At 44.0% G+C, this 13,035-nt stretch overlaps 1 protein-coding gene across 1 annotated transcript in view; it reads left to right on the top strand.

The window, feature by feature from the left end:
* Nucleotides 1-5,313, top strand: part of LOC310798176 (NLR family CARD domain-containing protein 3-like) — a gene marked incomplete at both ends in the record, with an annotated part of 87,373 nt that extends 82,060 nt beyond the window's left edge. Inside the window, one exon of the mRNA XM_083660650.1 lies at nt 5,076-5,313. Within this exon, the coding sequence (XP_083516776.1) occupies nt 5,076-5,313 (238 nt within the window). The remainder of the gene's footprint in view (nt 1-5,075) is intronic.
* Nucleotides 5,314-13,035: the final 7,722 nt, after the last annotated feature.

Below are 13,035 nucleotides of genomic sequence, written 5' to 3'. Positions count from 1 at the left end.
TTACCGCTTTTGGGAAGATAGGGCCCGATATCTCGATATATTTTGGTGGTCAAACCTCAAGGTCACTGTGACCTCTCAAACACCATTTTCAAGCTTTTTAACGCAATATCTCAGGAATGCCTTGACGGAGTTTCATCAAATTTGCGGTTACACCCCTCCATTTCGAAAACCCTCCCACTCCGAAATTGATTTTCAAGTCCAAATTTCTCAGAGTTTCCTGCATCAAACACTGCAACTCATTGTTTTTTATTGACAATATGCATAGGCGGCGCTAGACCATCGGGAATGGGGAAGCTAATTTCCTCAGATTTTCATAAAACAAAATCAGTTCAACCCGACTGGCATTCACAAAGAACGTCCTCATCTTGCTAATATGACTCAATGAACCTTATTCAACTGTGAGCATTTGACTCAAAGTTACAATTAATTTTTTTCAAACACTTTTCACCGTATGTATGTGGACGTGTGTAACAGCTCACCTTTAGATGTGTAGAAAACATCATTTATGATTAGATCCTGTCGGCGTGTCAGGAGATATAAATAATCCGTTGAATATGCTGCTGTGCAACACATCCTTGCGCTCTCGGATTACGCATTTGACAAACTTAACAAACTGTATGGCAAGACAACATAAATGAACAATGTTTAGTGATTGTAGAGAAATCTCTGTGCACCTGCAGAAAACGAAAACTGCGAGCCAGGAATGAGCAAGACCACACCTGGTATTTAGACCAGCAGAGTGGAAAGTCTGTGTGTGCCTAAAAATAAAAACACTGCTCCGGGCCCGATACGCGCTTAATTAGAGTGTGCGTTGTCAAGATGTAGCCTATTTCTTTGCGGAGTGGGGGAGAAAGCAAGTGGGACAGCTGTGGCCAGTCCCTGAGCAGCGGCTTGCGCGATTCTGAACAACACAGAGTGCAAACATGTCTCTGATGGTGATCCACAGCTGATTTTAGGATGTATCCAACGTTCACATTCCTGTAGCCTATCTATCTGAATGCAGCAGGCTCGTGTTTACTGCTATAGCGAAATTATATGAAGACAGTGACATATAATAAAAAAAACAGTGAGTTGAAACGTTTATTTCAAGCTGCAGGAATGCAGGAAACTCTGAGAAATATGGACTTGAAAATCCATTTCAGAGTGGGGGGGTTAAATCAATTTCAATTTCTGAGTGGGGGTGTGTCGGAACGGTGGTGTTTCGGAATGGAAGGCGGTCCCCCAAATTTGCCTCAAACGTCGACTTGGGTGCAAGGATGAACGAATTACATTTTGGTGATCAAAGGTCAAAGGTCAAGGTCCCTGTGACCTCTCCAACGCCATTTTCAAGCTTGTTAACTCCATGGGCTCTATCTCTCCCCTGGCCTTAAATTTGCATTTATGGCTTTGCCCGTCGCTATTACTGGTCAGGCGCATTCCCTAATTTTTCCTTTGCGCTAAACAGCAGAATCCGTGGCGCTAACCATTTAACAACGCCTTTTTAAGCATATAATTATTCACAAGTGTTGGATTGGTGGTCTCCAGTAAACCAATCACATTCTTCCCATACAAGGTCCCGAGATACTCCAGTCCAGTAACCCCGGTTGCGGCTGCATGCTGTCATCTCTTCATGCCAATTTGGATAGCCTGAATAAAACCATTCAACCTACAGGCAAATACAGATCTGTTCAGCAGGGCTGATGGTCTCCCTGTACAATATAGAATGTTAGCTATCGGTGACATTCATGATACCATCCACTTCCATGATCTTTATATTGTAAACACATAACTTTCACAATAGTGAACAAGCCCCCCCACTCTGCTCATTCAGGACAGGCTTAGTTTTATAACTTGTAGGCTACCTGCTGCTCCTGCACATCACAGCACAGGCTAAATGATGCAACATAAATATAGCCTACATTATGTAAAGTCATGGCATAAATGTGTTTTTATTTAAAAAGTACGTGTCAAGTAAGCTAAGTCTTGTTGGAGCGGACATCACAGTACAACCGTGTTACAGTTGTCACTCGACTATAACACGTATTTGCGACTGATATATATACTGAATAAGGCCTGGTTTTCAAAAGCGTTAACTGCAAAATTAACGCCAGTTGGAAGATCGCTTTAGGCTGGTATTTAAGGCTGAAACGTTTCTGGCCTAGTCTGGCACTGTGCCACGCCTCTTCAGCGTAAAGCGCATTTCGGGGCGTAAAAACATGACGCTATCTTCCCGAGTTAGCGGTAGGCAGCGTAAAGTTTTTTTTTTGCGTTTAAGGCCAGTTTAGCGGCTAAGGCCAGTGGGAGAATAGAGCCCCATATCTCAGAAATGCCTTGACGGAATTTCATAAAATTTGCCTCAAACATTAACTTGGCCTCAAGGATGAACTGATTACACTTTGATGGTCAAAGTTCAAGGTCACTGTGACCTTACGAACGCCATTCCCAGTTTGTTAACTTGTAATGGCGGTTTGTTAACGCGGTTTGTTAACGCGATATCTCAAGAACGGTTTGATGGAATTTCTTCTGATTTGGCTCGAACATCGACTTGGACGCAAGGATGAACTGATTCCATTTTGGTTATCAAAGGTCAAGGTCACTGTGACCTCTCGAATGCCATTTTCAAGCTTGTTAACACGATATATCTGTCTTGATGGAATTTCATTTGCCTCAAATGGCGATTTGGACTCAAGTATGAACTAATGGCGGAGGCATAAATCTGCGGTGCGGTTGTTCTAGTTTAATCCTATTAGAATAGTGCCATGAAGTCCACATGGCCTGGTGGGAGACACGCCACTTACGCGACTGGTTGTGTGTAGTCTTTCCGATTTATAACTTATAATGCAACAGTTTTACCACAAACTGTGACTTTCTTGGCCTGCAAAGTTATCTAAACCTTGTACCCCCCTGTTCCAGCTGATGGCTATTTCTTACATTCACGTAGCGGCCGTTTGGACAATTTTGGCACGAATTGTCTGAAATTAAGGCCAGGTATTCTTTTATTTTGGAAATTCACCCTCCCACCACTAGAACAAAACCATCCTGGCACCCATAGTGAGACTTACTAACATCGGTCCTCCTTAGGTGCAGTAGCCGGTGATTGACTTTCACTATAACCTCCTTTTTGAGACCTCCAGGAAATTTTCACAAAATTCATGCATTTTATGTTTTTCTGCTCTCATCCTGGACCAAATACCTTGAAATTTGACCTTAAAATCTAACTTTGGAGTTGGTTGAAAATTTGGTGGAGTTACAAGGCTTCCAAATTCCATTGCATAGTTTTCCCATTGGTTTCAATGTTAATTTTACACAAAAACAAAAAACAAATTCCGACCCACAGGTACTTTCCCCAAAAAATGTTATTTCTCTGATCTTACACATCTCAGCCGAGTCAAGACATCAAATTTGTAGTTTTTATTGTGTTTGCCCCCCCCCCCGTATTTGCTCAGTGTTGGCACAGCAATCAATTCCATGCAGTTTGACATGAAATATACAGTACAGTGATCGCCATGGCAACATGTCACATAAGGTGGGAACCTGGATTTTCCAGTGCAAACTACTCATTTGAAGCATTTAGACTGAAATTGATGCAGGAATTAAGCTTTTTTGTGTTTTTTGTGAAAATTAGCTGTGAGTCGAAAATTGGCACTTTGGTCTTTTTTCCGTTCAAATTTACCTCTTTTGATTGTACATCGTATCTCAGTAACCATTCGTCGTAGAGACTTGCGGCTGGCATGATTGAAATCAGCGTTGAAAAGTGAGTATATCTCCTCACAGCCATGGCGATCGGGCCTTCTTATAGGGGCCTTCCATAGGCTTGTTCTCTGCACCGGAGCACAGCAAGTCCGATGCCCGGGCAGAGAGGCTCTCGGCCGGCCGGCTATCATGAGCGTCATGGGTGGTTCCCTGCGTGTCCTTCCTCATCTCGGCCGACAACACGTTTGAGTGTTGACCCGGATGTCAAAACTCGGTCATGACCAGCATCCGGGTAGTGCCCCAGAAGTTAGTCTCACGTAGTCAGACCCACCGTCGACGTCATAAAGCTTCCAGCGATGGAGGTACGGCTGGTATGACACCTGACAGGTAAGAGCCACACCTCCTTATACAGTGTAACTCCACTGTACATTAAATACAGTAGACTGGCATTTGACGGGTTACAATTCTGGGTAAGCATGAAATGTTGATATGAGGTATGAGGGATGAAGTTACCAATGGATAAGAATCAATAAAAAAATAAAAATAATAATAATTGTGAATATAAAAAACAAGTATGAATATCAATATCCAGCTGCTGTACGTAGAGGGCCGCAAGAGTCCTCTGCGAGCAAATGTGCAATTCTCAAAAGATGAAAGATGGAAGAAAGTAATTCCTCCACCAAAAATGTGACAAATCCAAGGCTATGATAATCCCACCAGGGAAGATCCAGGTGGCATTCATGGGAAGGGGGGGGGGGGGGGGGGGGGGAATCACATTTTGTGTTTTCTACTGTAAATTGTATTGTACAGTAAGTACAGTAAACTGGCATTTGAGGGGTTAAAATTCTGAGTAAGCATGAAATGTTGATATGAGGTATGAGGGATGAAGTTACCAATGGATAAGAATCAATACAAAATAAACAAATAAATAATTATGAATATAAAAAATAAGTAGGAATATCAATATTCAGCTGCTAGACCAACTTAGGAACGACAGGCAAAACATTATTGGGGGGGTACTTAAATTGACAAACATTACATGTGTTCCTCATGGCACAATTCATGCGGGATCAAAACATGAGTGTCTCTCGCCATTCACCAACATTTAGATTTTTTCCCGTGGCTGGTTCGCATAGGCCTCGATGAGAAAGAGAGGGACTTTTGTCTATTGACTTTCAGACGAAGGGGCCGCAAGTGCTAAGATCCAGGTCTTCCGGACTAATTCCTGTGGTACTCTACTATAGCCTATTATTCACAGGCCATCTAATGAAAACTGCTCACAACTTTTCATTTCTAAAAGGTCTGCCTTCTTACATTGGATGATGCTAGTGGAGTGCTACTATCACCCAACATTGTGTGTGCTACAGACTATATACAGATACATGCTGTATTGTGTCCTACAGGTTCAAGTGCCCTGGGTCAGGTGTGTTCCAGTGTACTTTGACTGGTCTGGTCTTTACTATGGCTGAGGAGGGGGAGGTGCTGTACAGGACCATCCAGTGGGATGAGGGCCTCCTCCAATCAGCTGGCAAGACACCTGCAGGCCCGCTGTTCAACATCCAGTGTCCTCAGAACTTTGTCCGTCAGCTCCACCTCCCACACTGTGAAACCACCCCTGGTAGGCACATTATTCAGTCATGATTATATATTGATTACTGCTGAACATTTTCTACAAAGAATTAAATTAAATGTAATGCCATTTTAATGGAGTTGACACCAGTGAAACTAAATGTTGATGTGTATTCACAGCACCACTTCCTGAAAGTGAAAGCCTGTCTGTTGTCCACATCACTGATGAGGGAATGAGCTTCCTCCGGCCACTGGAGATCACAGAAACTCATGTGGGTGTGAATGTCCCCCACCTCTCTGCCTTTGGCCTCGTGTGGAAAAGGATTAAGGCAACGTTCAGCAAGACTATCCAGGGCCAAGTTCTGCTGTTCCTCCTCCGACCACCACACAGAAAGCCAAAACTCAATGTGTTTCTGCTGCCAGACAACATTCCTGTTCAGGAGGTAATGCTCCATGTCACATTCGGGGCTGAAACCCTATTGTTTTTGTGCTGGTATTTATTATTATTGTATATTAGGAATACCTCACTCACGTTGCATTGTTCAAATTTTGCAATCTGGTGGAAGCATTTTTCAATCAAGTAGGCATCTCTCACGCTATACGGGTACTCGATTCCCATGCCCACGGCTGGACTGCAGTGTATTCTTACCGGTGCAATGGCCGGCGGGCCGTTGCGAAATGGGCCTGTCAGGTTGTGAAAATGTATGTATTATGTATTTGATTGGGCCGGTAGCGGCCCATTCAGGCGTCAATAATGAATGATTCTGGTCTCTGGAGTGGCCCTCTAACCAATGCTAATGTATAGCATTGTAATTTAGGATGTTACCTGAAGGCAACACAGGTGGTGACAGCCAATGACATGCACGGAAAACGTATGTATGTCTGTGTGTGTCTCTGACCACAGAGAGAGAAAGAGAAACTGTTCCTCGTGTTATATTTATTTCCTCCGTCTTGCTGCTGCCCCGGAAGTGCACGCGAGAACTGCTGCATTAACCCACTCTCCTAACAGACGTGTTGTTCAAAGATGTTGTTGGTGCTCCCTCTAACTCCACAATGTGCAAGATAGTAATAGGCTATGTGTCTCTGTATAGGCGGGTGCACAACGCACACACCCTGCTGAGAGCAGCGCACACACATGCTGACATGCTGCGCTGCTGAGACGCACAGTGTGCGACTGAAATGTCTGCACTTTAAAAAAATCAGTGTTATGTTTAGTACTTGTTCAAAAGGCCGTCTATCAGCGGCGTTTGCTGAGGATGCAGATCAGGTACGCGCTGGGGATTGGAACGGACTCGTGCTGTAGCGGGCACGCGCTGGAGAGGTGAAGTGCGAGCGGACAGAGAGAAGAAAGCGAGTGAGGAGCATGGTTCATGTCCGCGGTTCAGAGACTGATCTCAGTTAGTACTGTGTGCGTGCGTCCCTGAGACCTGGCTGTAAGTCATGTCACTGTTTAAGTTATCAGTTAATTGCAGTTAATGTAAAGCATAAGTTTATATTCATGTTGGAGATTTGGTTACCCTAGAAGGATGCGTCATGCGTGATGGATTCCGCTCCTAGTACATGTGGCTGTTAATTGAATAATTGATGGAATGCCATACTCGGTGCCTGTCGGGTGCATTGTGGAGACTATGCTATGACTAAGATTATATTAGAAATAGATGTTTGCCCTGCATTACTATTGTATAATTCATAGTGGTTTGTGGTTTGGTGCACATTTAAATAGTTTTATTGTATCAAGCTTAGGCAAGTAATAGTAATTATTAGTGATTGTTATTTCCACGATATATGTACATGTATGTTGATATGGAGGCTGATATGCTGGCTATGTATGTAGTGAACATACAATAGTTTATGTCAGTATATAGTGTATATACTGTGTGTATGTATGCATAGATGGATATATGTATAACTGATGCTATAGGCTTTGTGGTGGACTAGTTTATTACTGTAATTATAATAATGTATATATATATTTTATTTCTTTACAGAACCACATACACATGTAAACCACGCCCATGTCTGACCATTGCTCAGTCAAGTAAAAGTCTTGAAAGAAGATAAGTTGTCTGCTTCCGTGTTTTAACAGACACACCTGGAGCTAAGTTTAAATCCAATCAGAACCAGCAAGTTATAGTATCATACAGTCCTTTATTATAGCCTCAACAACAGTACTGTACTTATGTCTATTTAATAAGTAACCGTTGAGTTCTCACTGGGCACGTTTATTCAATGCTGCAACATCATTACACCTAAAACCCCTAGACCGGGTCATAACATGTGGCTTTATAAGTAAATGCCCAACCCATGCGAGCGCGAGCTCGAAAAATTGGGCCGATTCGAAATTGTGGGCCTGTCTGACACATGGCAGGTAGCTTTTTTGGTCCCAGTCCAGCCCTGCCCATGCCTGCCCGCTGCGCGGGCTCACTAGCTCAGCCGCCACAGGGCCTCACCCTCATCCCTGGCTGAGCTGGCCCTGAGGCTCGCATACGCAGCTCGCCCGCTGCGCGTTCTCGCCCGCAGCTCGGCTGCTGCGTGGCCTTACCTGCCCTATTGGTGCACACAGGTGTGTGAGTGTGTGTTGCTCACAAAATGTTATTGCCCTTAAGTTTACATGCGCGCGGGTATGACATCACTAATGACATAATCAGTCTTATGACATTACTGACAACATCATCAGTGATGTCACAATGCCTCCTTGTGTGTGTGCCCCCTTATGACATCATTAGATTCTTTAAGATTAGATTATTTAATGACCACACAGGAATTTGTTTTCAGTACAGTTCATACGTAAGCAATGATCCAACATTAAACATCATAAAACATACATAAAACACAATAACAGTACACAATACAGTCATAGCAGCAGTGATATGGGGGTTGTTACAGAGAGTTCAGTGTCCTTATAGCAGTGGGGAAGAAACTGTTTTTTAAAACGGGTTGTCTTGGTGGGCAGAGACCTGTAGCGCCTCCCGGAGGGCAACAGCTGGAAGATGTGGTATGCTGGGTGAGTGGGGTCAGAAATGATTTTTTTAGCTCTATTTATTGTCCTTTGGCGGTGGAGTGATTCAAGTGACGGAAGGGGGGTGTGGATTATTTTGGAGGATTTATTGATGATTCGCTGTAGTTTGTTTTTGGAGTGAGTGTCCAGACTGCTGTACCAAACTGTTATGGAGAAGGTGAGGATGCTTTGTATGATGGCCAGGTAGAACCGGAGCAGGAGATGTTTTCTTATTCTGAATTTTTTGAGCTGACGGAGGTAGAAGAGTCTCTGATTGGCTTTTTTGTAGATGTGATCTGTGTTGGTTTTCCATTTGAGGTTATTGCTTATGTGAGTGCCAAGAAATTTGAATGAGTCCGTGGTGCTTATTGTTTCGTCGGAGATGAGTATGGGGGTTTTGGGGTATGGCTGGCGTCTGAAGTCGATGATGAGTTCTTGGGTTTTGGATGAGTTGAGTAGGAGGTTATTGTCTGTGCACCAGGTAACTGTTTGGTTGATCTGTGCACGGTATTCTGTTTCATTATTGTCTGTGATGAGGCCTATGATGGTTGTATCGTCTGCGTATTTGTAGATGTTGACGGAGTTGTAGTGGGATATGAGCAGGTTGGTGTATAGAGAGAATAGCCAGGATGAAAGGACGCAGCCTTGGGGGGCTCCTGTGCTGAGGGACAGAGGGTGAGATGTGATGTTGTTGATTTTTACCTTCTGTTGTCTGTTGGAGAGAAAGCTGTGGATCCAGTGGCAGATGCAGGGGTCAGTGTTCATATCCAGTAGCTTATTGATGAGTTTGGCCGGGTTGATTGTGTTAAAAGCAGAGCTGAAGTCCATGAAGAGAATGGGGGCGTAGGTGTTGGGGGTATCCAGGTGTTGCAGGAGGTGGTGGGTGGCTGTGTTGGCTGTGTCTTCTACTGACCCGTTAGTTCTGTATGCAAATTGATGTGGATCCATGGGGTGGTGCTGGTTTTGAGGTGGGTGAGAATGATGCGTTCAAATGATTTCGTGGCTACGGATGTGAGGGCAATTGGTCTGTAGTCATTGAGGCATGATATGTTGTTGGATTTCGGTACGGGGATAATGGTGGACTGTTTGAAACACTGGGGGACTGAACATTTACGGAGGGAGGAGTTAAAAATGCTGGTGAAGACGGGGGCCAGTTCTGCAGCACAGTGGTGTAGTACAGATGGACTGATGTTATCTGGGCCTGCTGCTTTGTTTTTCTTGAGCCTTTGGAAGGTGGTCCTCACCTCTTTCTCCTGGATGTGAAAGGGAGGGGGTGGAGGAGGGGATGGGGGGGAGGGGGGTGGGGCTGTTCAAATCTTGTATAGAAGGTGTTGAGTTTGTCCGGGAGCTGATTGTCACTGTCAGGTATGGGGGTAGGTTTCTTTTTATAATTGGTGATGTCCTGAAGTTTTTTCCAGATGGTTCTTGTGTCATTGGTTGTGATTTGTTGTTCTAATTTGGCGGCAGTTGGATTTGGCTTTTCTTATTGCAGTCCTTAGTTTATATTTTGCAGCCTTGTAATGTTCTTTTATTCCTGTTTTGTAGGCGTTGTTTTTATCTTTTCGAAGTTGTTGGATTTCTTTGTTGAACCAGGGTTTATTGTTGTTGAAGATTTTGACTGTTTTTGTTGGGATGCAGTTGTTAGCAGAAGTGGATGTATAACGTCACTGTGTCGGTGTACTCGTGAAGGTCGCCAGCTGCGTGGAATACATCCCAATCAGTGCACGCAAAGCAGGCTCGCAGCTTCTCAGTGGCGTCTGTGGACCAGGACCTGACGGATTTTATCGTTGGCTTGATGGATTTAAGTTTTGTTTGTATGTCATCATCAGTGTGTGTGCCCCCTTATTACATCACTGATGAGATCAGTCTTATGACATCATCAGTGATGTCACAATGCCTCCTTGTGTGTGTGTGTGTGTGTGTGTGTGTGTGTGGGTGTGTGTGTGTGTGTGTGTGTGTGTGTGTGTGTGTGTGTGTGTGTGTGTGTGTGTGTGTGTGTTTGTGTGTGACGTCACTTCCGGGACAACCGGGACACTAAATTGAAACCCACATTAGAGAGCTGCGCTGAAATGAGTTATGATGAGTTATGAAAGTAATTGGCCCGAGCTGCGAGGCCCGAATCCCAATATTACCATATAATCTCTCCCTCTCTCTCTGTTCCTCAGTGTGTGTGCTGCAGCACGCTGTCTGTCGCTGACTGAGCAGAAAGCTACATGTCATGACATGAGTATGACTGGCAGACTAACGTCACGTGGGGGTCTGTGTGTGACTGTGTGGCTGGGGGAGTGTCTGTGCACTCCTCCTCTTTGTCTGACTGTGCTCTGCTGTGTAAAATTAAGCGAGTAATACAACGTTATTTTATTTAAATATTGAAACGGGCCCGACCCCGGCCCGGCCCGGACCTATTCATTAAGAAAAAGAAGAAAAAAAGCCTGGCCCTGGCCCGTATTGGCTTGCAGCTCTCTAACCCACATTGCCAAATTTATATATATATATATATATAAATCAATAAAATATAGATAGAAGGTGAAACAACACAGATATAATGGGTTATAGTCGGACTTTCCATGCCTGCCCCATTCACTTCAATACATTCAGGCGGCGTCTTGTCATCGATGCATGTTCAATGGGTCAGCGTGGGGGAAATCTTCCCGTTCTTTGCAGGCAGCAGAGTTAGCATTTAGCTGCTAGCCCAGCTCAGGCAGATTGGGGATTAACCATGCATTCCTTTATAACTGGGACTGCCAATCTTATGGTTCAAAGGTCATGAGCTGGGATGGTGACGTCACCAGAGCTGGTATTTTCCATTCCAAATTCGTAGGAGCCTCAGCACCCCCGACCTCAAAAATCCAAGATGGCTGCGACAACAGTAGTTATAATCGTAGTAAAAAAAAATTATTAGCACTTCTGTCTTGTTTGTGTCTCATTAAATCAGCTGTACACACATCACTGCCTAACTTCTATCTGTGTGGACATGAGGCTGCAGTGTTTGTATGCGCAAAATGCTGCAAAATGCCTTGTTATCAACTGTTATTGCTAACAATGGCTAGCCTGGCTAGTGACTGGATCTGACCAGTGAACAGTGAACTTCCCAGCTCAAGTTTTCTGCAAATGGAAAGCTAACAAAACGGATGTGACGTCATTTAGCCTTCACATCCCAGTTATTTTGCGATGAAGGAATGCAACATTAACCCCTGCAGTAAACACACATCTGAACAGTATGTGTACCTGCTCTTGAATCCCCAATCCTGTAGTGTAGAGCTGCAGCACCTTCCACAGGTGAGTCAGGTCATTAAAATATATTATTGGTTTTCCCCCACGCCCTACTGACACAACGCTAGCGGAAGTAACGTTTTGTGGGCGTTCCCACACAGACCGACTGTATCTATAGAACTGTCCCTAAAGTCTAGCCCCAATGCAAAATTTGAACACTGATGAGAGTGATGTCTCTTCCTTTTGTTACAGTATAGGTGAGGCTACTACTTGCACACAGAGAGGAGCAAAATCTTGCATTTTTGATCAATACAATATACTCTTCATAAAACATTTGGGGCCCCAAATGCCAGGGGCCCCAAATGCCAGGACTAACAACACCCATAGCAGATAGTATGCACACAAAAAACAAATCCCCCCCCCCTCTCTCTCTCTCTCTCACACACACACACATGCACTACGGTGTTATATGTATCTAAACATGTCAAACTGTTGAGAAGATTGTCATCATGAACACGACAGTGAAACGATCTTTCAAATACAGCTGTTGTGATATAATTTAAGGTGAAAAGTCAACAAGAAAATGCTGAGTACATCCGGACTCCGTCCGATTGTCATCCTTTGTCGACCTCTAAAAAGTACAGTCTCCACTGCATTCCAGAGGAGTGTAAAGTACAGCCTAAGCCTAAGGTATGTCAAATACAACTTCCTGCAAAATATATCTCTGTTAATGATGCTTTAACGTGTGTGTGTGTGTGTGTGTGTGTGTGTGTGTGTGTGTGTGTGTGTGTGTGTGTGTGTGTGTATATGTATATGTGTATGTGTGTGTGTGTGTGTGTGTGTGATACAGATTCAGTTCTTTTACATGTAAAACACGGACATTCAATTATATCATAGTTTTTTGGGAGCAAAAACAGCAACACTTCTCCTGGTTTTCAGGATGTCTTACAATTTTATCCAAAATATGGACCAAATTACCACCCAACATTTGAGGTTCGCCTGGATACAAGAACAGAGGAAGTGATTCTGATCATCGAAAATGAAGAGAGGAGACAAGTCTGGACGCATGAGCTTGATCTGCCTGGTAAAGACTTAAATCCTCCTACAGCTTCACTCAGTCTGTTAGAATGGAGAAGGTGATGGTAGTTCAGCTCTAGATCATTTTTCAGTCTGGCTGCATTCACAGTCTGCTGTGGCATCTCTGCTCTGTGCGTGCGTCCGTGTGTGTGTGTGTGTGTGTGTGTGTGTGTGTGTGTGTTTGTGTTTGACACACACACACTGTCAAGAAGGTCGCCTCCGATGGAAGGAAAGCGACCTAAGGTTGCGAGATCAGCTCGCGGGAATGACCACCGGGTCTCTGGCAAGCCACATAGCTCCAAAGGTCGAGCGTCTAAGGCCATTCATGGGAGTAAAAAGAAATGAACAATACCACAGGAGATGGCCGGGCCAGTAACCAAATGAAATGATTAATGTTAGAAGCCAAGGGGAGCGAGTGATTAAAGGACATTAAATGTATTAACACATGTAATGAATATGAAATGTAACAGATATTAACACATGTAACCAATATATTCTGAAACAAA

Source organism: Poromitra crassiceps (assembly GCF_964638095.1).
Source record: "Poromitra crassiceps genome assembly, chromosome: 2".
Lineage (NCBI taxonomy): Eukaryota > Metazoa > Chordata > Actinopteri > Beryciformes > Melamphaidae > Poromitra > Poromitra crassiceps.
The sequence above is the reverse complement of the archived record's forward strand: the minus strand, read 5'-3'. Positions and strand labels throughout refer to the sequence as shown.